Raw genomic sequence first — 27,624 nt, 5'->3', positions numbered from 1 at the left:
GCTGTCCTGCTATCCTCTACTCTTTCCACCTCTTTGGAGATCCATGAAAACTCCTCTCTTCAGGGAAGCCTGTAGGTGGTGTTCCCCTTAAAGTACATGTGAACCCTTACCTTGCAAAACAACCCATTTAGTTTAAAATGATAATGGAAGACACATAATTTGTGTATAGATATAAAAAAGTACAAATATATTTTTTTATAAGTGATCACGTGACCTCTGTTCCCAACTGCATAAGGCGCTTGGAGGGGTGGGGGTGGAGACAGCAAGGGGGTGTGTCATAACAAGTAGAGAAACAGCAGTACCCTGATCTTTCCAGTGAAGAGCTGTGCAGGGAGGTGTGTCAGTGCAGGTCTTGGCCATTGGAGGGCAGGCAGGCTGTGCAGGGGGGCGTGTCAGCACAAGTCTTGTCCATTGAAGGACAGGCAGGCTGAGCTCCCAGCACAGCCAGAAAATGGACCACATAGGGATGGAAATGCTCTCTCAGCTTGAAATAAAAAAGCAAGTGAACTGGCAGGATCACCGGAAATTTCACACAAAGGGAGCAATACAAAGAGTACAGGATACTTCTTAACACAAGTACATGTTATAACAGACAGATATATAGAATATGAAATATTATTATTACTATTATATGTTGTTGGAGTAACAAACACTTTAAGGGTTGATCCTCCTATTTGGATACAGGATTCTGGGGGTCCCTATATAAGGTAGGTGGAGTTTCAACTAAGGGTCTTTTTTGTTGGGAGATAAAGAGAGAAAATGTTGTGTTCCATGGTTTGTGCTGTTAGTATCAAGGGGAGGGGGTGGAGGTAATCTCCTATTCTCTGGAGCTCATAAGAAGGAGGATGATACATAGACTCTGTACACTTGTTCACCCCTCTGAAAGATCTGCATAGTCTATGGCAGTGGTCCCCAGATTGCAGCCCAAGGGCTGGAAGTGGCCCTTCACTTGTCTTTATCCAACCGTTGGGGCTGACACCAGTGATGGGGCACTATTCTTCCCACTGATACTAACGATGGGGCATTGGTTACATCCACTGACACCAGGATATTTTATACTTCCATTGGGCAAAGTCTAGCCCCGCTAAAGTCTGAAGGACAGCAAACTGGCCCTTAGTAAAGTCTGGAGACCCCTGGTCTATGGGAGAGATTACAGCCAGGCATGGAGAGGATAGGTATGCCCCTCCAAACTGAAAGCTACGTTATTCTTCATTATGCTCAAGCCAATGTTTGGCCTTTGCTAATGCCAATTTTTGGTTGCACGGTTGAAAAGTTATTTCAGTAAAAGAATTTGTGTCAACAAGAAGCCTCTGTGTGATAATATATCAGCCAATGCCTGAGATATGAAGTGAGAGATGTGGTGAAAACCTGGCCATCCGGGTCCTGGAAGCTTGCATGTAGACCAGGTGTGTGATTATTCCTGAGGAAGTGGGGGTTACTATGTAAGTACCAGGATGATGGAAAGACTGGACCTTCAGATGTCATCTGTGCACGGGACAGCATTGGTTTAGACTGATCAACTTGTGACACCCTGCAACCTGTATGTTAAGGCTTGTGCCCGGTGGTCTGTGAAGGCCACATGGAACTGTGCCAGGCACCAGCCATCTTACAGGCCTATCCTGCCTCCACCATCAACGAATCCCTTGCAGTTATTACCTTTTGTACCACTTGCCCTTCCCTTTTAAACTGTAAGTTCCCATGAGCAGGACCCTCCAGATCCTCTTCTATCAGATTGTAATGTAAATGTACTGTCTCCATTTATCTTGGAAAGCACTGCCAACATTTTGGTGCCAAAAAAATCCTACATAATAATATTAATAATAGTATGTCAGAGCAGTGACTCCTCCCCTCCCTCTAAACAACTCCACCAGAGGTTTCATTCCGGGGCAGATGGGTTGCTTTACTGAAGGCTAATAGGCAGTTCACCTTGCAGGTAATGTAGAGAAAATTCACTTTGCAAAAGAACACCCAATCGTGCAAAAAAGATTAAAAAACAGGATTTTTCAAGTCAAAAAACAAACAAAAATTTCCAGCTTACTTAGCAGCCAGCCCGCCTCAAATGGAATTGTCCTTGTCTAACGGTTTACATTTTCGTGAGCTGCAGAGGCCACGTCACGGCACTCCAGTGTACTGCCGTCCTACCTCTATGACTTGAGAGCCTCCATAGTAGGAGCACATATATAATAATGGATGGATTAAGGCCAGGTGAGCATGGAGGGAGCCCACCCTTCCTTAAAGTTACAGAAACGCACTGGAAACCCAGCAAACAGAACAATGGCAGCAAAGGTGTCCAGTGTGCCACCGCACCGATTCACCAACCTATAACTGGCCTTTACAGCAAGGAGTATCTGGAAGGAAAAAAACAAATATAAATTCCCAGCTCACTTACCAGCCAGTCTGCAGTAAACCAAACTGTCCTATCTAGCAGTTCGCGTTAACAACAAGGGGGTTAGTTTGCACACCTTTGCAAATACAGGCATAAGCTGCAGAGGCCACTTCATGGCACCGCAATGTACTGCAGTCCTAACTCTATACCTTGATGGAGGCTAGCTGAGCTTCACCTCATTCACTAAGCTAAGGGAAAATTCCCTTACAAAGTGAACAATCTATTCCCCTTTAGTAAAGTAACCCCATTGTGTCTGAAAGGAAACACCCAGTGCTGTGTTCTCTTGTTAGTTAACTCACAGTGCTCTGGGAATCTGGTGTCATAGATACACCCTGTATGACATTTCTTTTTGTAAATTACCATGAAAAATGATATTACCACGAGAAAAAAAAGAAACCTTAAACATATTTTCTAAAATGCATTCCCTTTAAAAAGTCAAATAATTGACTCGAAACCCTTCCCTTTATATAAGGAAGTTAGTCTGCAACATGTAACCAATAACTGACCAATATGGAATTAAAAATAAATTATGTAGAATTATTTTACCTGGAATCCGGTAATCTCCCCCCATTCCTCAGACAGTCTCCATCTAATTGTGTTATCTTCCATTGATGGGACATTCACTATATCAGGCTGACCAGGAACTGGATGGAAAATAAAATGTTACAGAATCTAATCAAGGAAATCTCTCCATACACACACAGAGGTCAGAGCGTCCAATCCCCCTGAAATGAGCTGCAAAACTAGAATATACAGATATTAAACAGAGAAAGATACACATCTACTTCTGGTTTATGCTTTGTATCCAAAAAGCTTTATTGTAACTTGCAGAAACCTACAATGCCAAACTGAAGCTCATTGCTCACCACCAGACCCCACTCCTACTCCTTCTATTCCACCAGACCCCACTCCTATTCCTTCTATTCCACCAGACCCCACTCCTACTCCTTCTATTCCATCAGACCCCACTCCTATTCCTTCTATTCCACCAAACCTCACTCCTATTCCTTCTATTCCACCAGACCCCACTCCTATTCCTTCTATTCCATCAGACCCCACTCCTATTCCTTCTATTCCACCAAACCTCACTCCTATTCCTTCTATTCCACCAGACCCCGCTCCTATTCCTTCTATTCCACCAGACCCCGCTCCTATTCCTTCTATTCCACCAGACCCCACTCCTATTCCTTCTATTCCACCAGACCCCGCTCCTATTCCTTCTATTCCACCAGACCCCGCTCCTATTCCTTCTATTCCACCAGACCCCGCTCCAATTCCTTCTATTCCACCAGACCCCGCTCCTATTCCTTCTATTCCACCAGACCCCGCTCCTATTCCTTCTATTCCACCAGACCCCGCTCCTATTCCTTCTATTCCACCAGACCCCGCTCCTATTCCTTCTATTCCACCAGACCCCGCTCTAATTCCTTCTATTCCACCAGACCCCGCTCCTATTCCTTCTATTCCACCAGACCCCGCTCCTATTCCTTCTATTCCACCAGACCCCACTCCTATTCCTTCTATTCCACCAGACCCCACTCCTATTCCTTCTATTCCACCAGATCCCACTCCTATTCCTTCTATTCCACCAGACCCCACTCCTATTCCTTCTATTCCACCAGATCCCACTCCTATTCCTTCTATTCCACCAGAGCCCACTCCTATTCCTTCTATTCCACCAGACCCCACACCTATTCCTTCTATTCCACCAAACCCAACTCCTATTCCTTCCATGCCACCAGACCCCACTCCTACTCCACCAGACCCCACTCTTATTCCTTCTATTCCACCAGACCCCACATCTATTCCTTCTACTCCACCAGACCCCGCTCCTATTCCTTCTATTCCACCAGATCCCACTCCTATTCCTTCTATTCCACCAGACCCCAATCCAATTCCTTCTATTCCACCAGACCCCACTCTTATTCCTTCTATTCCACCAGACCCCACTCCTATTCCTTCTATTACACCAGACCCCACTCCTATTCCTTCTATTCCACCAGACCCCGCTCCTATTCCTTCTATTCCACCAGACCCCGCTCCTATTCCTTCTATTCCACCAGACCCCGCTCCTATTCCTTCTATTCCACCAGACCCCACTCCTATTCCTTCTATTCCACCAGACCCCGCTCCTATTTCTTCTATTCCACCAGACCCCACATCTATTCCTTCTATTCCACCAGACCCCGCTCCTATTCCTTCTATTCCACCAGATCCCACTCCTATTCCTTCTATTCCACCAGACCCCAATCCAATTCCTTCTATTCCACTAGACCCCGCTCCTATTTCTTCTTTTCCACTAGACCCGGCTCCTATTCCTTCTCTTCCACCAGACTCCACTACTATTCCAACAGACCCCGCTCCTTTTCCTTCAATTCCACTAGACCCCGCTCCTATTCCTTCTCTTCCACCAGACCCCGCTCCTATTCCTTCTCTTCCACCAGACCCAGCTCCTATTCCTTCTAGTCCACCAGACCCCGCTCCTATTCCTTCTATTCCACGACACCCCATTCCCATTCCTTCTATTCCACCAGACCCCACTCCTATTCCTTTTATTCCACTAGATCCCACTCCTATTCCTTCTTTTCCACCAGACTCTGCTCCTATTCCTTCTATTCCACCAGACCCCACTCCTATTTCACTAGATTGTGCTCCTATTCCTTCTATTCCACCAGACCCCGCTCCTATTCCTTCTATTCCACCAGATCCCGCTCCTATTCCTTCTATTTCACCAGACCTCACTCCTATTCCTTCTATTCCACCAGACCCCACTCCTATTCCTTCTATTCCACCAGACCCCACTCCTATTCCTTCTATTCCAACAGACCCCACTCCTACTCCTACTCCACCAGACCTCACTCCTATACCTTCTATTCCACCAGACCCCACTCTTATTCCTTCTATTCCACCAGACCCCACATCTATTCCTTCTATTCCACCAGACCCCGCTCCTATTCCTTCTATTCCACCAGATCCCACTCCTATTCCTTCTATTCCACCAGACCCCAATCCAATTCCTTCTATTCCACTAGACCCCGCTCCTATTCCTTCTATTCCACCAGACCCCGCTCCTATTCCTTCTATTACACCAGACCCCACTCCTATTCCTTCTATTCCACCAGACCCCGCTCCTATTCCTTCTATTCCACCAGACCCCGCTCCTATTCCTTCTATTCCACCAGACCCTACTCCTATTCCTTCTTTTCCACCAGACCCCGCTCCTATTTCTTCTATTCCACCAGACCCCACATCTATTCCTTCTATTCCACCAGACCCCGCTCCTATTCCTTCTATTCCACCAGATCCCACTCCTATTCCTTCTATTCCACCAGACCCCAATCCAATTCCTTCTATTCCACTAGACCCCGCTCCTATTTCTTCTTTTCCACTAGACCCGGCTCCTATTCCTTCTCTTCCACCAGACTCCACTCCTATTCCAACAGACCCCACGTCTATTCCTTCTATTCCACCAGATCCCGCTTCTATTCCACCACACCCCATTCCCATTCCTTCTATTCCACCAGACCCCACTCCTATTCCTTCTGTTCCACAAGAGCCCACTTCTGTTCCTTTTATTCCACTAGATCCCACTCCTATTCCTTCTTTTCCACCAGACTCTGCTCCTATTCCTTCTATTCCACCAGACCCCGCTCCTATTCCTTCTATTCCACCAGACCCCGCTCCTATTCCTTCTATTCCACCAGACCCCGCTCCTATTCCTTCTATTCCACCAGACCCCACTCCTATTCCTTCTATTCCACCAGACCCCGCTCCTATTTCTTCTATTCCACCAGACCCCACATCTATTCCTTCTATTCCACCAGACCCCGCTCCTATTCCTTCTATTCCACCAGATCCCACTCCTATTCCTTCTATTCCACCAGACCCCAATCCAATTCCTTCTATTCCACTAGACCCCGCTCCTATTTCTTCTTTTCCACTAGACCCGGCTCCTATTCCTTCTCTTCCACCAGACTCCACTCCTATTCCAACAGACCCCGCTCCTTTTCCTTCAATTCCACTAGACCCCGCTCCTATTCCTTCTCTTCCACCAGACCCCGCTCCTATTCCTTCTCTTCCACCAGACCCAGCTCCTATTCCTTCTAGTCCACCAGACCCCGCTCCTATTCCTTCTATTCCACGACACCCCATTCCCATTCCTTCTATTCCACCAGACCCCACTCCTATTCCTTTTATTCCACTAGATCCCACTCCTATTCCTTCTTTTCCACCAGACTCTGCTCCTATTCCTTCTATTCCACCAGACCCCACTCCTATTTCACTAGATTGTGCTCCTATTCCTTCTATTCCACCAGACCCCGCTCCTATTCCTTCTATTCCACCAGATCCCGCTCCTATTCCTTCTATTTCACCAGACCTCACTCCTATTCCTTCTATTCCACCAGACCCCACTCCTATTCCTTCTATTCCACCAGACCCCACTCCTATTCCTTCTATTCCAACAGACCCCACTCCTACTCCTACTCCACCAGACCTCACTCCTATACCTTCTATTCCACCAGACCCCACTCTTATTCCTTCTATTCCACCAGACCCCACATCTATTCCTTCTATTCCACCAGACCCCGCTCCTATTCCTTCTATTCCACCAGATCCCACTCCTATTCCTTCTATTCCACCAGACCCCAATCCAATTCCTTCTATTCCACTAGACCCCGCTCCTATTCCTTCTATTCCACCAGACCCCGCTCCTATTCCTTCTATTACACCAGACCCCACTCCTATTCCTTCTATTCCACCAGACCCCGCTCCTATTCCTTCTATTCCACCAGACCCCGCTCCTATTCCTTCTATTCCACCAGACCCCACTCCTATTCCTTCTTTTCCACCAGACCCCGCTCCTATTTCTTCTATTCCACCAGACCCCACATCTATTCCTTCTATTCCACCAGACCCCGCTCCTATTCCTTCTATTCCACCAGATCCCACTCCTATTCCTTCTATTCCACCAGACCCCAATCCAATTCCTTCTATTCCACTAGACCCCGCTCCTATTTCTTCTTTTCCACTAGACCCGGCTCCTATTCCTTCTCTTCCACCAGACTCCACTCCTATTCCAACAGACCCCACGTCTATTCCTTCTATTCCACCAGATCCCGCTTCTATTCCACCACACCCCATTCCCATTCCTTCTATTCCACCAGACCCCACTCCTATTCCTTCTGTTCCACAAGAGCCCACTTCTGTTCCTTTTATTCCACTAGATCCCACTCCTATTCCTTCTTTTCCACCAGACTCTGCTCCTATTCCTTCTATTCCACCAGACCTCGCTCCTATTCCTTCTGCTCCTCCAGACCCCGCTCCTATTCCTTCTATTCCACCAGACCCCACTCCTATTCCTTCTATTCCACCAGACGCCACTGCTATTCCTTCTATTCCACCAGATCCCGCTCCTATTCCTTCTATTTCACCAGACCTCACTCCTATTCCTTCTATTCCACCAGACCCCACTCCTATTCCTTCTATTCAACCAGACCCCACTCCTACTCCACCAGACCTCACTCCTATACCTTCTATTCCACCAGACCCCACTCTTATTCCTTCTATTCCACCAGACCCCACTCCTATTCCTTCTATTCCACCAGACCTCACTCCTATTCCTTCTATTCCACCAGATCCCACTCCTATTCCTTCTATTCCACCAGACCCCAATCCAATTCCTTCTATTCCACCAGACCCCACTCTTATTCCTTCTATTCCACCAGACCCCACTCCTATTCCTTCTATTCCACCAGACCCCGCTCCTATTCCTTCTATTCCACCAGACCCCGCTCCTATTCCTTCTATTTCACCAGACCTCACTCCTATTCCTTCTATTCCACCAGACCCCACTCCTATTCCTTCCATGCCACCAGACCCCACTCCTACTCCACCAGACCCCACTCTTATTCCTTCTATTCCACCAGACCCCACATCTATTCCTTCTACTCCACCAGACCCCGCTCCTATTCCTTCTATTCCACCAGATCCCACTCCTATTCCTTCTATTCCACCAGACCCCAATCCAATTCCTTCTATTCCACCAGACCCCACTCTTATTCCTTCTATTCCACCAGACCCCACTCCTATTCCTTCTATTACACCAGACCCCACTCCTATTCCTTCTATTCCACCAGACCCCGCTCCTATTCCTTCTATTCCACCAGACCCCGCTCCTATTCCTTCTATTCCACCAGACCCCGCTCCTATTCCTTCTATTCCACCAGACCCCACTCCTATTCCTTCTATTCCACCAGACCCCGCTCCTATTTCTTCTATTCCACCAGACCCCACATCTATTCCTTCTATTCCACCAGACCCCGCTCCTATTCCTTCTATTCCACCAGATCCCACTCCTATTCCTTCTATTCCACCAGACCCCAATCCAATTCCTTCTATTCCACTAGACCCCGCTCCTATTTCTTCTTTTCCACTAGACCCGGCTCCTATTCCTTCTCTTCCACCAGACTCCACTACTATTCCAACAGACCCCGCTCCTTTTCCTTCAATTCCACTAGACCCCGCTCCTATTCCTTCTCTTCCACCAGACCCCGCTCCTATTCCTTCTCTTCCACCAGACCCAGCTCCTATTCCTTCTAGTCCACCAGACCCCGCTCCTATTCCTTCTATTCCACGACACCCCATTCCCATTCCTTCTATTCCACCAGACCCCACTCCTATTCCTTTTATTCCACTAGATCCCACTCCTATTCCTTCTTTTCCACCAGACTCTGCTCCTATTCCTTCTATTCCACCAGACCCCACTCCTATTTCACTAGATTGTGCTCCTATTCCTTCTATTCCACCAGACCCCGCTCCTATTCCTTCTATTCCACCAGATCCCGCTCCTATTCCTTCTATTTCACCAGACCTCACTCCTATTCCTTCTATTCCACCAGACCCCACTCCTATTCCTTCTATTCCACCAGACCCCACTCCTATTCCTTCTATTCCAACAGACCCCACTCCTACTCCTACTCCACCAGACCTCACTCCTATACCTTCTATTCCACCAGACCCCACTCTTATTCCTTCTATTCCACCAGACCCCACATCTATTCCTTCTATTCCACCAGACCCCGCTCCTATTCCTTCTATTCCACCAGATCCCACTCCTATTCCTTCTATTCCACCAGACCCCAATCCAATTCCTTCTATTCCACTAGACCCCGCTCCTATTCCTTCTATTCCACCAGACCCCGCTCCTATTCCTTCTATTACACCAGACCCCACTCCTATTCCTTCTATTCCACCAGACCCCGCTCCTATTCCTTCTATTCCACCAGACCCCGCTCCTATTCCTTCTATTCCACCAGACCCCACTCCTATTCCTTCTTTTCCACCAGACCCCGCTCCTATTTCTTCTATTCCACCAGACCCCACATCTATTCCTTCTATTCCACCAGACCCCGCTCCTATTCCTTCTATTCCACCAGATCCCACTCCTATTCCTTCTATTCCACCAGACCCCAATCCAATTCCTTCTATTCCACTAGACCCCGCTCCTATTTCTTCTTTTCCACTAGACCCGGCTCCTATTCCTTCTCTTCCACCAGACTCCACTCCTATTCCAACAGACCCCACGTCTATTCCTTCTATTCCACCAGATCCCGCTTCTATTCCACCACACCCCATTCCCATTCCTTCTATTCCACCAGACCCCACTCCTATTCCTTCTGTTCCACAAGAGCCCACTTCTGTTCCTTTTATTCCACTAGATCCCACTCCTATTCCTTCTTTTCCACCAGACTCTGCTCCTATTCCTTCTATTCCACCAGACCCCGCTCCTATTCCTTCTATTCCACCAGACCCCGCTCCTATTCCTTCTATTCCACCAGACCCCACTCCTATTCCTTCTATTCCACCAGACGCCACTGCTATTCCTTCTATTCCACCAGACCCCGCTCCTATTCCTTCTATTTCACCAGACCTCACTCCTATTCCTTCTATTCCACCAGACCCCACTCCTATTCCTTCTATTCAACCAGACCCCACTCCTACTCCACCAGACCTCACTCCTATACCTTCTATTCCACCAGACCCCACTCTTATTCCTTCTATTCCACCAGACCCCACTCCTATTCCTTCTATTCCACCAGACCTCACTCCTATTCCTTCTATTCCACCACACCCCATTCCCATTCCTTCTATTCCACCAGACCCCACTCCTATTCCTTCTGTTCCACAAGAGCCCACTTCTGTTCCTTTTATTCCACTAGATCCCACTCCTATTCCTTCTTTTCCACCAGACTCTGCTCCTATTCCTTCTATTCCACCAGACCTCGCTCCTATTCCTTCTGCTCCTCCAGACCCCACTCCTATTCCTTCTATTCCACCAGACCCCACTCCTATTCCTTCTATTCCACCAGACGCCACTGCTATTCCTTCTATTCCACCAGATCCCGCTCCTATTCCTTCTATTCCACCAGACCCCACTCTTATTCCTTCTATTCCACCAGACCCCACTCTTATTCCTTCTATTCCACCAGACCCCACTCCTATTCCTTCTATTCCACCAGACCTCACTCCTATTCCTTCTATTCCACCAGACCTCACTCCTATTCCTTCTATTCCACCAGACCCCACTCTTATTCCTTCTATTCCACCAGACCCCACTCTTATTCCTTCTATTCCACCAGACCCCACTCCTATTCCTTCTATTCCACCAGACCCCACGTCTATTCTTTCTATTCCACAAGACCCCGCTCCTATTCCTTCTATTCCACCAGACCCCACTCCTATTCCTTCTATTCCACCAGACCTCACTCCTATTCCTTCTATTCCACCAGACCCCACTCTTATTCCTTCTATTCCACCAGACCCCACTCCTATTCCTTCTATTCCACCAGACCCCACTCTTATTCCTTCTATTCCACCAGACCCCGCTCCTATTCCTTCTACCACTGTCATGTATGCCAACCCAGAATCTAAAGATGTCATGTTCCATGTTATAGAGCTCATCTATAAAGAGTCTGTAGTTCCCTATAGTCACCAACCAGAGCCAGGCTATCATTTTCTAAGAGAATCGGATTGGTGGGTGTGAGGACGTGACAGCAGTTTTTAATACCAATTTTCATTAGTTTGTATATACAGTATAATGGAGGTCTGAATGTAATTGTTGGTTGAGGAGGAAACACAGACCTGTCATTAGACAAATGCAAGGGCTGCCATTCCTGATCTCTCCTTATGAAATACCAGTTACCTGGCTGTCAAGTTGGCTTGAGTATTTAACCAATATCAGAACATCTTACATGAATGCTTTTTCCTACCCAGCGATTTTAGAAAATAAATCCAGAGACAGCCGAGGCAATTAGTATTTTCAGACAGAAATTGCAGCTTCTTTATTTCCCTTAGTACAGGTTTCCCTTAAGACACATGATATGTAGCCCCCTTGTCCTAAGCAGGGTCTACAAGGTCAGGATAGTTTTTGGCTGGGCTGTAGTTAGCTCAGACTGATTGTATAGTTTTTCACCTGGTTTTCCCCTAAGCTTATGTTTTCTTGTGATTTCTCACTGTCGCCGGTAGCTGTCACTAGTATCACTGGTCATAGTATGAGATTTTGCAAACAAAAGTTATGAATATATATATTTCCTTTAGCCGATCTGGTAGGATGTTGTTAGCACTGATGCATGCTGGGGGAGGATATAAATATTTAGGACAGACCATGTGCTCACTCTCTTTCCCTGGACTGAGGCCCAGGGAGGTGCTGCTGAATGAAGCTCTGCTGTTGGGCTCAATAGCCAATAGCCTGGTTGAGGGCCTAACGTGTGCTGAAATAGTCCTGAAGCTGTCCTGCCTGGTCTGGAGGAAATTATTCCAAAGAAGAGACCCAGGGTAGGCCCTTTGCAGGAGAGAACCAGGAAAAAGGCAGGTTTCTCAGAAGGGCCTTGTGACTCCCTTGGAGGACACACTGAAATTTGGGAACGTGCTTACAGTCTTGTCGGTTTGGTTTAAAGGTTCTGACACTGAAGATGGACATTGCTCTAAATCTGGAAAGTCTGAAAATGATCTGCTACAGTATGTGGACCCCTAACCCTCCACTCAGACAAAAGTGACTGGACCCAATATCCTTTCTCGGTTCCCCCAGTTTAGCCACGGACCCAACCATTGGGTGAAATGCTAGTCCACCTCTGAAGGTGCCATCCTGCTTTTGGGGGTGTCACAGGGGTGCTACAGATAAATGACAGGCTATGTATTATGACCAGTGTTTGCTGATACCCAAACAGACAGTACTTGTGTAGGAACAGACCATTCTCTCACCTGACTCCTCTGTCCAGAAAACTTTGTCCACCAGATGGTATTCTTCCTGCTTTGTATAAAGTTTGATGAGTATCTTATACCAAGTGGATGGCTGTAGATTGGTGAATGTCCCACCTTTATCATATAAATATTGACATGATCGATGATAATTAAAATCTGAACTACGACAGCATTCCACAGTAAATCTCCAGGTCTGAGGACATTGAGGAGTGCAGGAGATCCGGTAGCTGATACTGGTTGAGGTGACCCTCCCATCCATCATTGTGACTCCTGACAAAGACAACATGGAGACATTAAACTCTCAGAGATAAAAATATAATACAGAGAAGATATCCGATCTCCATTATATCAGCAGGATTTCTCAATACCGGGATCTGAATTTTGCAGTCCGTTCATAAAACTGAATCTGTGGAAGTTAAAGGAGTTCTCCCCGATTAACACAGTAGAGAGCTCTGTGATTGGAGGAGAGCCCACTAAAGTCAAATCATGGGATTCTCATCATGGCATTTTTTTTACAATCCCATTCCTTTTTAGATTTCCCAAAGGCTCCGGCTATGCACATTTATAAACCACACTGCTGATCTTCATAAATGTACGGAACTCTTAAAAAAATCCATCATGGCTGTGATACAACCACTCCGGCTTCTAAATGGACCTCGGTGTCTTGTCATTAGTGATGGCCTGTTGGGTTCACGATCGAACATTCAAACTTAATGAAAGTTTGACCACGAACTTCAAACTTAATGCAAGTCGAACTTGTAAAAGTGCCCATTTTGAAGGCTTATATGCAAGGTATTGGCCAAAAAAGTGATATGGGGACTTGGGTACTGCCCTGAGGGACATGAATCAGTGAAATATTTTTTCAAAAAGTATTGTTTTAAATGGGCAGTCATTTTTCATTGTGTAAAGTAAAAAAAAAAAATTAAATTAAAATTCCTTTAAATATCATGCCTGGGGGGTCCAATTAAACTACCTGCAAAGTTGCACATTTGTACAATGTATAGAACCTGCTGCAGGACTGATTTGTTTTTTGTTTTGTAATAAAAATGTAATTTAAAAAAAAAATAACAGTGTTAGGGCCCCCCAATCTGTACACCAGACTGGTAGGAAGGTTAGGAGGGACCCCACAGTAGTTTTTTTTTTTTTTTTTAGTGTCTGGGGTCGCCCCTTAAAGCCATATCAGGCTCTTTAGGCCTGGTAGGACTTTTATGGGGAATCCCACCCCCAAAAACTGGGTGTAAAAAGCGTAGCAGACCCTTGATCCGAGCATAGGCCTGGCAGGCCAGGAAAGGGGGGGGGGGAAGTTAGCGCCTCCCCCTCCTCAACCGTGCCATGAAACATGCCCTCTACATGGGGGTTGCTTTTGATTAGGGGCAAGGGCTTCTTCCCCACAACCCTGGGCTGTGGTTGTAGGGGTCTGCCGGGTGTGACTTATTGGAATCTGGAAGCTACCTTTAACAAGGGGGCCCCCAGATCCCACCCCCACTTTATGAAAGAGTATAGTGTACATAGCACCCCTACCCATTCACCAAAAAAGTGTAAAATATGAATAAAAACACAACAGTTTCTGACTTCTGAAGTCCTTTATTAAAAAAAAAAAAAGCCCAAAAATTGTTCCATGGTTGTAATCCACAGCATGTAAATCACAGCGTCCAGCGTATTCACAACAACTCCAACTTACTAAAATAAAAAATAAAAACAACGCCCACTGACCCATCCGCACCCGCTGAGCACTTGCCGCTATCTGATATTTGCAGGTCAGATTTAAACAATTGGGTGGAGCTAACGGTGACATCACTGCTAGCTCCACTCAACAATCTGAATATTTATGTTGTCTCGGCCAATCCCTGGGGAAGGATGCCCAGTGGGTCGCTGGGGAGTGCATAAATAGGTGGAAGTCTGGGGCAGCCCAGTTCTTGTCTAGGAACCTGAAAGGCTGCTGCCCTTCCAGGCAGCCCAGCTGAAATTCTATCTGTGCTCATCAAGGTCCCAGCTATGCTAAGGATCCTATTTGCTGACAGATCACTGGAACTAATCTAGGAATCTTACTGAGGCTTTGGTCTGAAGAATTTATTGGGGAAATGTCTGACTGATATTGGAAGGAGGCATCCAAGTATCCGGGATGCTATCTCCTGTACATCAGTGGAAGAGTTTGCCTTGCCTGGGATATTTCTGATGGTGTCTCAGTGCTGTCCAATTTCTGGGCAAATACTAAAGCAACTGTTCTAAGGAGTTGTGCCAAAGTGAAGAGAATTCTCTTATTACTGTTCCATTTTACTGGAGTATTACACGGCTTCCAATGTCCTATTCAAGTTTATTTAGCAATAAATAAAAAAAGGTAACCCCTAGACCAGGGGTCTCTAATCTTTACAAACAAAGGGCCACTTTGCTGTCTTGATTATGGAGGGCAGACTTTGCTCGATGGAAGTAGAAAATGTTTTGGTAGCAGTGGATATAACCAATGCCCTACCATTGGTATCAGTGAGAGGAAAAGTTCCTCTTCATTGGTATCAGTGGGAGGAATAGTGCCCAAACATTGGCATCAGTGGGAAGGATAGTGCCCCATCATTGCTGTCAGTGGGAGGAATAGTGCCCCATCATTGGTGTCAATGGGAGGAATAGTGCCCCATCATTGGTGTCAGCGGAAGGAATAGTGTCCCATCATTGGTGTCAGTAGGAGGAATAGTGTCCCATCATTGGTGTCAGTGGGAGGAATAGTGCCCCATCATTGGTGTCAGGAGGAGGAATAGTGCCCCATCATTGGTGTCAGGAGGAGGAATAGTGCCCCCTCATTGGTGTCAGTGGGAGGAATAGTGCCCCTTCATTGGTATCAGTGGGAGGAATAGTGCCCCATCATTGGTATCAGTGGGAGGAATAGTGCCCCATTATTGGTATCAGTGGGAAGGATAGTGCCCCATCATTAGTGTCAGTGGGAGGAATAGGACCCCATCATTGGTAGGGATAGTGCCCCATCATTGGTATCAGTGGGAGCAATAGTGCACCATCATCCAGATCCATCCTTCCCATCAACAAACCAAGATGGCTTCCCTGTGCAGCCACTTCTGGTCAGGATTGGCCTTGGTGTAATGTCAGGGCTCCCGGGTGTGACCAGAGGTGTGTGACTGACGCAGGGAAACGCAGACTTCAGATATGTTATAAACAATGTAATTTATTGACACTAACAATACAAACATAAACGCAGTGCAATACTAAAACATAATACAATGCAAACAAACCAAACCACCCACAGATAACAGTACATACAGTGCAAGCGTCGTCAGGCAGGCCGGGTCAATATCGTGCGGGCAGCGTGGTACAGGGGGAGCAAGCGGAGAATAGTCAGGTCACGAGCAGGGTACAGCAACTAACAGGCAGGTAAGTACAGGGGGTAGGCAGAGAATGGTCGGGGTCACAAGCCAGGGATCAGAACAGGAGAAGTCAGCAGAGGTCAGAATCAAGCCGGGTCAGCAACAAGACAGGAACAGGGACAGGGACAGGATGCAGGAACAAGATACAGGGCCCAGGAAAAACACAACACCAAGGCAGAGTCTGCGGGTCTGTCCATCCCTTAAATACCCCAGCATAATCAGTTCCAGGTGTTAGCTGGCTGCAAAGTTGAGTCTCTGATTGCTGGGAGCACCCGCTGGCCAGCCCTGGTACTGCAGATCAAAAGGCAGGTGAGTCCCACCGTTGCTGACCAGTCCATTCCTGACAGTACCCCCCCCTCAAGGAGCGGCCTCAGGACGCTCCAAATAGTCCTAGCTGGGCAAAATGTTCCACCGCCCCGGTCTGGTAACTGGCGGGATATCAAAGACTGGCACACCGGGCAGGACTCCGGGCAGCGGCACACCGGGCAGGGGCACAACGGGCAGAGGCACATTGGGCAAAGGCACACCGGGCAGAGGCACATCGGGCTGGACTCCGGGCAGAGGCACATCGGGCTGGACTCCGGGCAGAGGCACATCGGGCAGGACTCCGGGCAGAGGCACATCGGGCAGGACTCCGGGCAGAGGCACATCGGGCAGGACTCCGGGCAGAGGCACATCGGGCAGGACTCCGGGCAGAGGCACATCGGATTACCAGGCGAAGCAGCAGGCAGCGGGCCACCAGGCGGAGCAGCAGGCACCGGGCGGGGCAACAGGCATCGGGCCCCCGGGCGGGGCGACCGGCATCGGGTCCCCAGGCGGGGCGACCGGCATCGGGCCCCCAGGCAGAGCGGCGGGCGCCGGGCCCCCAGGAGGGGCGACAGGCATCGGGCCCCCAGGCGGGGCGACAGGCATCGGGCCCCCAGGCGGGGCGACAGGCGTCGGGCCCCCAGGCGGAGCGACAGGTCTTGGGCCCTCAGGCGGAGCGGCGGGCGCCGGACCCCCAGATGGAGCGACAGGTCTTGGGCCCTCAGGCGGAGCGGCGGGCGCCGGACCCCCAGGTGGAGCGACAGGTCTCGGGCCCTCAGGCGGAGCGGCGGGCGCCGGACCCCCAGGTGGAGCGACAGGTCTCGGGCCCCCAGGCGGAGCGACAGGTCTCGGGCCCTCAGGCGGAGCGGCGGGCGCTGGACCCCCAGATGGAGCGACAGGTCTCGGGCCCTCAGGCGGAGCGGCGGGCGCCGGACCCCCAGGTGGAGCAACAGGTCTCGGGCCCTCAGGCGGAGCGGCGGGCGCCGGACCCCCAGATGGAGCGACAGGTCTCGGGCCCCCAAGCGAAGCGGCAGGCACCGAGTCACCAGGCACGACAGTGGGCTCCGAGTCAACTGGCATGACCGCTGGCACTGGGTCAGACATTGGATCGTCTGGCTGGACAGCGGGCATCGGGTCACCAGGCATCAGGTCATTTGGCTCGACAGCGGGCACCGCGTCATCTGGCAAGGCAGTGGGCTCCGAGTCAACTGGTATGACCGCGGGCACTGGGTCAGACATTGGATTGTCTGACTGGACAGCGGGCATCGGGTCACCAGGCATCAAGTCATTTGGCTCGACAGCGAGCACCGAGTCATCTGGCAAGGCAGTGGGCTCCGAGTCAACTGGCATGACCGCGGGCACTGGGGCAGACATTGAATCGTCTGGCTGGACAGCGGGCATCGGGTCACCAGGCATCAGGTTATTTGGCTCGACAGCGGGCACCGGGTCATTAGGTACCGGATTGTCTGGCTCGACAGCGGGCGTCGGGTCACCAGGTATGACAGCGGGCACTGGGTCACCAGGCATCAGGTCATTTGGCTTGCCAGCGGGCACCGCGTCATCTGGCAAGGCAGTGGGCACCGGGTCACCGGGCATCGGGTCACCAGGTATGACAGCGGGCACTGGGTCACTAGGCATCAGGTCATTTGGCTCGCCAGCGGGCACCGCGTCATCTGGCAAGGCAGTGGGCACCGAGTCACCAGGTACGACAGCGGGCTCTGAGTCAATTGGCACGACAGCGGGCACCGGGTCATCAGGTACCGGATTGTCTGGCTCGACCGCGGGTATCGGGTCACCAGGTATGACAGCGGGCACCAGGTCATCAGGTACCGGATTGTCTGGCTCGACAGCGGGCATCAGGTCACCAGGCCTAATAGGATCGTCAGGCTGGATCAGTTCATCATGCTGGGTAGAGGCATCAGGCTGAATGCAGGCATCCGGCTGAGTAGAGGCATCAGGCTGAGTAGAGGCATCAGGCTGAGTAGAGGCATCAGGCTGAGTAGAGGCATCAGGCTGAGTAGAGGCATCAGGCTGAGTAGAGGCATCAGGCTGAGTAGAGGCATCAGGCTGAGTAGAGGCATCAGGCTGAGTAGAGGCTTCAGGCTGAGTAGAGGCTTCAGGCTGAGTAGAGGCTTCAGGCTGAGTAGAGGCTTCAGGCTGAGTAGAGGCTTCAGGCTGAGTAGAGGCATCAGGCTGAGTAGAGGCATCAGGCTGAGTAGAGGCTTCAGGCTGAGTAGGGGCTTCAGGCTGAGTAGGGGCTTCAGGCTGAGTAGGGGCTTCAGGCTGAGTAGGGGCTTCAGGCTGAGTAGGGGCTTCAGGCTGAGTAGGGGCTTCAGGCTGAGTAGGGGCTTCAGGCTGAGTAGGGGCTTCAGGCTGAGTAGGGGCTTCAGGCTGAGTAGGGGCTTCAGGCTGAGTAGGGGCTTCAGGCTGAGTAGGGGCTTCAGGCTGAGTAGGGGCTTCAGGCTGAGTAGGGGCATCAGGCTGCGTACGGGCATCAGGCTGCGTACGGGCTTCAGGCTGAGTAGGGGCATCAGGCTGCGTACAGGCATCAGGCTGAGTAGAGGCATCAGGCTGCGTACAGGCATCAGGCTGCGTACAGGCATCAGGCTGAGTAGAGGCATCAGGCTGAGTAGAGGCATCAGGCTGAGTAGAGGCTTCAGGCTGAGTAGAGGCTTCAGGCTGAGTAGAGGCTTCAGGCTGAGTAGAGGCTTCAGGCTGAGTAGAGGCTTCAGGCTGAGTAGAGGCTTCAGGCTGAGTAGAGGCTTCAGGCTGAGTAGAGGCATCAGGCTGAGTAGAGGCATCAGGCTGCGTACAGGCATCAGGCTGCGTACAGGCATCAGGCTGCGTACAGGCATCAGGCTGAGTAGAGGCTTCAGGCTGAACCACGGAAGGCAGGTTCACCGGTTTGGATACTGGCAGGATGGTATTGGTTGGAAAGAATTTTCGCTTTTTTCTGGTTTTAACTACTGGAGCACTGCAAGTAAACGCAGGTCTGCAAACGAATGGAGCAGCTGGAGACAGAGAAGAGCTGGAGGATGGAACAGGGGAGGGAACAGTTGCTACAGAGGGCTTTTTTACAGGGTTAAAGGCAGGATAGGTGCAGCGAGTGGGAACAGGGTACTGACATGCGGTAGATAGCCAAGTATACTGGGCTGTAACTGGAGGAGCTGTTGGGAATACAGGAGTAGAGCTTTGAGGAAATAGGTTAGAAGCAGGACTGGGTCTTTGTAAGCTGACTGAGGCTGGGTGCAACAAGTCTGTCCATGTCTGCAGTATGGGTTGAACAAAGCTCAGCTTACACAAAGCCTGTCTGGTCAATGACTGCACTGCGTTTATACAATCTCTGAGTACCTGTGGTGAACATGTGGAATAACGCTCCAGAAAATAACCCACATCATCCTCTAATAACCATACCAGGGACTCTACCTGGTCGGCACTAAAATTCATCCCTGCATTCGGGGGTACCAGATGAAACCAACTCAGCACAAACCTCAATCAATGGCTGCACCTCAGAGAACTCTGTGCCCTGATCTACTAGAACATGAGCGAGCCGTATACATTCTAGCAGTTCATCCCGGGTATACTCCTTCAGAGTTTGATAAGCATACTCCCTGTCATCAAACACTAGCAGATATAAATATGCAACCTCATCCAGATCCATCCTTCCCATCAACAAACCAAGATGGCTTCCCTGTGCAGCCACTTCTGGTCAGGATTGGCCTTGGTGTAATGTCAGGGCTCCCGGGTGTGACCAGAGGTGTGTGACTGACGCAGGGAAACGCAGACTTCAGATATGTTATAAACAATGTAATTTATTGACACTAACAATACAAACATAAACGCAGTGCAATACTAAAACATAATACAGTGCAAACAAACCAAACCAACCACCCACAGATAACAGTACATACAGTGCAAGCGTCGACAGGCAGGCCGGGTCAATATCGTGCGGGCAGCGTGGTACAGGGGGAGTAAGCGGAGAATAGTCAGGTCACGAGCAGGGTATAGCAACTAACAGGCAGGTAAGTACAGGGGGTAGGCAGAGAATGGTCGGGGTCACAAGCCAGGGATCAGAACAGGAGACGTCAGCAGAGGTCAGAATCAAGCCGGGTCAGCAACAAGACAGGGACAGGGCCAGGGCCCAGGAAAAACACAACACCAAGGCAGAGTCTGCGGGTCTGTCCATCCCTTAAATACCCCAGCATAATCAGTTCCAGGTGTTAGCTGGCTGCAAAGTTGAGTCTCTGATTGCTGGGAGCACCCGCTGGCCAGCCCTGGTACTGCAGATCAAAAGGCAGGTGAGTCCCACCATTGCTGGCCAGTCCATTCCTGACACAGTGGAGGCAATAATGACCCCTTTTTGCTTTCAGGGGGAGTAATAGTGACTTGTATCAGTAGAAGGAATAGTGCTTCATAGTTTGTGTGTCAGTGGGATCAAGAGTGCCCCATCGTTGGTGTCAGTGGGAGAAATAGTGCCCCAAGGGACGGATGAAGGCAAGCAAAGGGCCACATCCGGCCCTTGAGCCAGAGTTTGGAGACCACTGCCTTGAACTGTTCATTGAGCCAGAAAGAGTGACTATTGCTGTGTGTGCCTGGCTGTCATTGCACTACATTGGGCAAAGAACCTAAGGAAAATCAGCAGGCCTTATGGGGGTGAGTGCTACATATAGATGGGAAAATGCTGTCAGATACATTTAATGAATTTGAGTGGCAGTTGACTTCCGCCTGATCTTTGCATTCCCATAGACTTGTATGGGGGGAGAAGCGGTTTCTGACATGAACAAAAGCTGATCAACACAGATCCTCAGGCCTCATTCACATTGACATTGTCGAACCTGCCTTTATATGTATTTAGAGGACATTTCTGAATGTATATATATATATGCATTTTCAGTGCTGTCATTCACACCATTCAAGGTCCTCTCCTGAGGAAGTTAGTTTTAATGAAACATGTTGATGGAGTCAATACCATCTGCTGAGTGCTTATTCCTTAGGATGTACACAATGCTGAGCTATTCACAAAATTGGTGGAAGACACAGAGGAGTCATTGGAAACTTGTCTAAACATATTTTTTACCAAGCACATTCCATATGGGTCTTGGAAGATGAGGAATTGTTTAAGAGGGGATTCTTTTTTAAGATATACAGTGCACAGTTTTATTTTCACTTACATTTGATTATTTCAGATTATGATTGGTAAAATTTCATTTTCGGATGTATAATCTCAATTATTGTTTGATAGTTTAAACCAGTGGTCTCCAAACTGCAGCCCAGTTCCTAAAGCTAGAATTCTAAAGTTAACAACATCATATAAATTGCCAAACATGGGCAAAACAAGCCCCAGAGCATGGCTTGTTGTGATCTTAGTATCAGTATCACACCAGAAATATTGCACAGACACACAGCACATCATGTAGAGTGGGCTTTGTTAGAGTAAGAAACCAGAAAAACTTAATTTGTTAGCAATTGGATAGTATGCACTTCTTATATATTTACAGAGGGAGATCTGCCAGACCTGATTTGGGATAAGCAAATCACAATGTCTTTTTTTTCTCATGCTGTATACCTAAGCAAATATAACAATTTGATACAGATGCCTTGAAGCCTTTTTGCTATTCCACTACTCCAAAGGGAGTGAGCAGGCAGAGTACATGTAAAAAAAGAACAGCTGAACAGTTCCATCAGCGTGCCCTGTCCTGCATCCTTCCCGGCTGCCATCAGTCACCCAGTGGGCTGGGAACTATATATACACCTCTCAAGCCCAATTTACTGGACCATGTGTCTGTGGTCATGTGAACTTTACTACTGACCATGTGATCTAGTGACATGGAAACCTTGCCCTCCATGTGCAGGTGAAGGAGAAAGTGATGGCAGCTGGGAACCTGCCTCTACAGTGCAGCACAGGCCACAAATTCCTGAAAGGGTGCAGAATCCCCTGGCTAGAAAGACTTGTAAAGCAACAACTGGCTAAAGTGGTATTTAGGCGCTGGGCATGAGGGATGTATTTTTTTTTTTTTTGCACTCCAGCAGCTGGGGCTGCATGTTTCAGCTGGGGAACAGATTGCAGCCCTGGTCCAATGCTGATTCTCTTCCTGACCAGAGGAGCCATATGGTAGATCTCTAAAACCCATTGATATACTGTCATCCATCTTGGTAGAGGCTGCTGAGAAAAAATCGTGTATAATGGGGACAGAGGGGGAAAGTGAAGAGCTGAAAGGAGGAAGTAGAGGAGTGTGGCTGTAAGGAAATCCATAAGTAGATAAGTGCTGCTTTATATATCCAGAATACAATCATAATCTCAATAAATCAATATGGTGACACCATCAGTAGTCCATAGAATTAGTGCAAATTGTGCAGACCCTTAACAGTGCCTGTGCTTATTCTTATTAAAGTGCCAATTTGTAAACTGTGCTCCCCGCCAGTGCACCAATTCTATGGACTATTGATGGATTCTATGGATATTGAATTATTGAGATTGGGATTGTATTGTGCATATATAAAGGCAGTGCTTATCTACCCGTGTTCATATAACCTTGAGATACTGCACCCAATCTAGTAGCAGCAGCCAATATTTTTTATTTACTGCATATGTATTTGGTATTATTTATTTTATTTTAATTAAATGTTTTTGAACACTTTATCACGGATATTTATAACATAATTTTCACTAATTTTGAGCACAGGATATAAGCTTTTGTAAGAAGAACCAACCTGTGCCCATACACAAAGAACACACAGAAATGCAAAATACATGAAGAAAAAAAACCCAAACATCCTCCCAAAAACACTACAGGCAAAACAACACCCTTTTTTAAGGAAATAAAATAAAACTGCTAATATATAAAAGAAAAACTCAAATAAAAAAAGGGGATAGAAACAATGCAACACACACACACACACTAAAAAGGACTGTTGGGTCCCAGGAAATCATAATGAATTCAGGTGAGCTTCCACTTCACTTTCCATAGACACACAAACTGTGATTCACTGTAAAGCATCAGTATCATATACAATACAAGACATAGTGATACTGTATATGGCACCGATACTGTATATATAGCACAGGATATATTACTGTATATAGCAAAGGCTATGGTACTGTATATAGCAATTTCTATGGAAAGACATGAACACTGTTCAATATGTTATATGAATAGTGAATTGTGGGTACTACACAGTGAGGAGTCATTGGGGAAAGACCTTTCTGTGTTGGTGGTGATTTCTCACTAGAGAAAAGCCAATGTGTCTGCCAGAAGTGGGATCTCATGGGGAAAGAGTTTTATGTGTGCTGGGGGTGAGATCTCACTGGGGAAAAGCCAATGTGTGTGCTGAATATTGGATCTCAATGAGCAAAGATCAATTTGTGTGCTGGAGCTGAGATCTCACTGGAGAAAGACCAATGTGTGGGCTGGAGGTGGGATCTCACTGGGGAAAGACGTATCTGTTTTCTGGAGGTGGGATCTCACTGGAGAAAAGCCAATGTGTATCCTGGAGGGAAGATCTCAATTGGGAAAGACCTATCTCTTTGTTGTGGGTGGTATCTCACTTGGAAAAAGACAATTTGTGTACTGGAGGAGGTGGGATCTCTTTTGGAAAAAGACAGTTTGAGAACTAGAGGTAGGATCTCACTTGGAAAAGCCAATTTGTGTATTGGAGGTGGGATATCCCTGGTGAAAAGCTGATGTGTTTGCTGGAGGTGGGTTCTCACCGGGGAAAGACTTATCAGTTTTCTGGGGGTGAATTCTCACAGGGAAAAAGCCAATGTATTTACTGGAGGTGGGATTTCACTTGGAAAAAGCCAATTTGTGTACTGGAGGTGGGGTCTCACTTGGAAAAAGCCAATTTGTGAACTAGAGGTATGATCTCACTTGGAAAAGTCAGTTTGTGTACTGGAGGTGGGATCTCCATGGTGAAAAGTTAATGTGTGTGCTGGAGGTGGGATCTCACTGGTGAAAAGCCCCATCTGTGTACTGGTTGTGAGATCTCACTGGAGAAAAACCAATGCATCTGCCAGAGGTGGGATCTCACTGGGGAAATACTTTCTGTGTGCTGGAGGCGGGATCTGACTGGTGAAAAGCCAATGTGTTTGTTGGAAGTGGGATCTCACTGGGAAATACCAGTGTGTGTACTGGAGGTGGGATATCACTGGGGAATGACTTAACTGTTTGGCTTTTCCCCGGTGAGATTCTACATCCAGCAATGTGTGTGCTGGAGGTGATTTCTCAATAGGGAAAGACCTATCTATTTTCTGGGGGTGGGATCTCACTTGGAAAAAGCCAATTTGTGTACTGGAGGTGGGATCTCACTTGGAAAAGCCCTATCTGTGTACTGGTTGTGAGATCTCATGGGAGAAAAAAATGCATCTGCCAGAGGTGGGATCTTACTGGAGAAAGACCTTTCTGTGTGCTGGAGGTGGGATCTCACTGGGTAAAAGCCAATATGTGTGCTGTAAGTGGGACTTCAATGGGAAAAGACCTATCTTTTTTCTGGGGCTGGGGTCTCACTGGGAAAAAGTCAATGTGTGCTGGAGCTAGGATCTCACTGGGGAAAGACTGTTCTGTGTGCTGGAAGTGGGATCTCAATGAGGAAAGACCTATCTATTTGATGGGGGTGGGATCTCACTGGGAAAAAGCCAATGTGTGTACTCGAGGTGGGATCTCACTGGGAAAAAAAAACAATGTGTGTACTGGAGGTGGGATCTCACTTGGAAAAAGCCAATGTGTGTACTGGAGGTGGGATCTCACTGGGAAAAAGCCAATGTGTGTACTGGAGGTGGGATCTCACTTGGAAAAAGCCAATGTGTGTACTGGAGGTGGGATCTCACTGGGAAAAAGCCAATGTGTGTACTGGAGGTGGGATCTCACTGGGAAAAAGCCAATGTGTGTACTGGAGGTGGGATCTCACTGGGAAAAAGCCAATGTGTGTACTGGAGGTGGGATCTCACTGGGAAAAAGCCAATGTGTGTACTGGAGGTGGGATCTCACTGGGAAAAAGCCAATGTGTGTACTGGAGGTGGGATCTCACTGGGAAAAAGCCAATGTGTGTACTGGAGGTGGGATCTCACTGGGAAAAAGCCAATGTGTGTACTGGAGGTGGGATCTCACTGGGAAAAAGCCAATGTGTGTACTGGAGGTGGGATCTCACTGGGAAAAAGCCAATGTGTGTACTGGAGGCGGGATCTCACTTGGAAAAAGCCAGTTTCTGTACTGGAGGTGGGATTTCACTGGTGAAAAGTCAATGTGTTTGAAGGAGGTGGGATCTTACTGGGACAGAATTATTTGTGTGCTGGGGGTGGGATATAACTGGGGAATGACTTATCTGTTTGCGGGAGATGGAATGTCACTGGGCAAAGAACTATCTGTGTTCGGGGAGGGGTGGATATCTCACTGGGAAAAGATCAATGTGTGCTGGAAGTGGGATTTCACTGGGGAAAGACCTATCTGCGTGCTGGGAGTGGGATCTCACTAGGGAAAGACCAGTGTATGTCCTGGGGGTGGGATCTCAATGGAGAAAGACTTTTTGTGCTGGAGGTGGGATCTCACTGGTGAAAGGCCAATGAGTTTGCTGGAGGTGGGATTTCACTGGGGAAAGACCAATATGTTTGCTAGGTGTGGGATTTCACTGGGGAAAAACCAATGTGTGTGCTGGGGGTGGAATCTCACTGGGGATAGAACAATAAGTAATCTGCATGGTGAATTGTGGGTACTAAGCAGTGAGGAATCATTGGGAAAAGCCCTATCTGTGTGCTGGGGGTGAGATCTCACTGGGGAAAAGCCAATGTGTGTGCTGGAAATGAGATCTCATTGTGCAAAGACTAATGTGTGTGGTGGAGCTGAGATCTCACTGGGGAAAGACCAATGTGTGTTCTGCAGGTGGGATCTGACTGGGGAGAAAGTACTTATCTGTTTGATGGGGGTGGGATACCACTTGGAAAAAGTCAATGCGTGTATTGGAGGTGGGATCCCACTTTGAAAAAGCCAATTTGTGTACTGGAGGTGGGATCTCACTTAGAGAAAGCCAATGTGTTTGCTGAAGATGGGATCTCACAGGGAAAAGCCCTATCTGCGTGCTGGTTGTGAGGTCTCACGTGAGAAAAACCAATGCATCTGCCAGAGGTGGGATTTCACTGGGGAAATACTGTTCTGTGTGCTGAAGGTGGGATATCAATGGGTAAAAGCCAATATGTGTGCTGGAAGTGGGACCTCAATGGAGAAAGAACTCTCTCTTTTCTGGGGATGGGGTCTCACTGGGAAAAACTTTTCTGTGTTCTGGAAGTGAGATCTCAATGAGGAAAAACCAATGTGTGTGCTGCAGCTAAGATCCCACTAGGAAAAAGCCAATGTGTGTGCCGAAGGTCGGATCTCAATGTGGAAAGACCTATCTCTCTGCTGGGGGTGGGATCTCACTGGGAAAAAAGCTAATGTGTGCTGGAGGTGGGATCTCAGTTGGAAAAAGTCAGTTTCTGTACTGGAGGTGAGATCTCAATGTGGAAAGACCTATCTCTTTGCTGGGGGTTGGATCTCACTGGGAAAAAGTCAGTTTCTGTGTGCTGGAGGTGAGATATAACTGGGGAAAGACTTATGTGTTTGATGGAGACGGAATCTCACTGGGGAAAGACCTACCTGTGTTTGGGGGTGGAATCTCACTGGGAAAAGATCCATGTTTACTGGAAGTGGGATTTCACTGCTGAAAAGCCATGTGTTTGCTAGAGGTGGGATTTCACTGTGTAAAGACTAATGCATGTGCTGGGGTGGGATTTCTCTGGAGAAAGATAAATGTGTGTGCTGGGGCTGGGATTTTACTGGGGAAAGATCAATGTGTGTGCTGGGGCTGGGCACTCGCTGGGGAAAGACTTGTTTGTGTGCTGGAGGTGGGATTTCACTGGGGAAGACCATTGTGTGTGCTGGAGGTGGGATCTCACTGGGGAAAGACCATTGTGTGTGCTGGAGGTGGGATCTCACTGGGGAAAGACCATTGTGTGTGCTGGAGGTGGGATCTCACTGGGGAAGACCAATGTGTCTGTAGTAGAGGTGGGATCTCACTTCTGCAGCATGCTCTGTTTAGCTAAATTCAAGACTGGGGCAGAATCCACCAGGGACACACAAAGTAATAGAACATACATTTTATATACGGTAAAAAAAAGTAAATGCTAAACATTTCTACCTTTCCTGAATTATTAGAATTGGTGTAAAAAGTCCCAGTACTAGTGATACCATTCTTCCCCATATACATACCTGGTGTCTCTTTTATACCTGTTGGGTCCTCCAAGAGACTCGCTGCTCCCCAAAAGTCTTGGATGCAGAT

At 48.2% G+C, this 27,624-nt stretch overlaps 1 protein-coding gene across 1 annotated transcript in view; it reads right to left on the bottom strand.

Moving 5' to 3' along the window:
- Window positions 1-27,624, bottom strand: part of LOC149431448 (uncharacterized) — a 116,465-nt gene that overhangs the window by 39,153 nt on the left and 49,688 nt on the right. The window contains exons 8-9 of the mRNA XM_089665598.1: window positions 12,647-12,916; window positions 2,933-3,030 (exon numbers count right to left, since the gene is read on the bottom strand). Coding sequence (XP_089521724.1) covers window positions 2,933-3,030; window positions 12,647-12,916 — 368 coding nt within the window. The remainder of the gene's footprint in view (window positions 1-2,932; window positions 3,031-12,646; window positions 12,917-27,624) is intronic.

The sequence above is a fragment of the Staurois parvus genome, unplaced genomic scaffold (genome assembly GCF_062004578.1).
Source record: "Staurois parvus isolate SC_StPar_1 unplaced genomic scaffold, SC_StPar_1.0 ptg002258l, whole genome shotgun sequence".
NCBI lineage: Eukaryota > Metazoa > Chordata > Amphibia > Anura > Ranidae > Staurois > Staurois parvus.
Note: the sequence above shows the minus strand (reverse complement) of the source record. Positions and strands in the feature narration are given on the sequence as shown.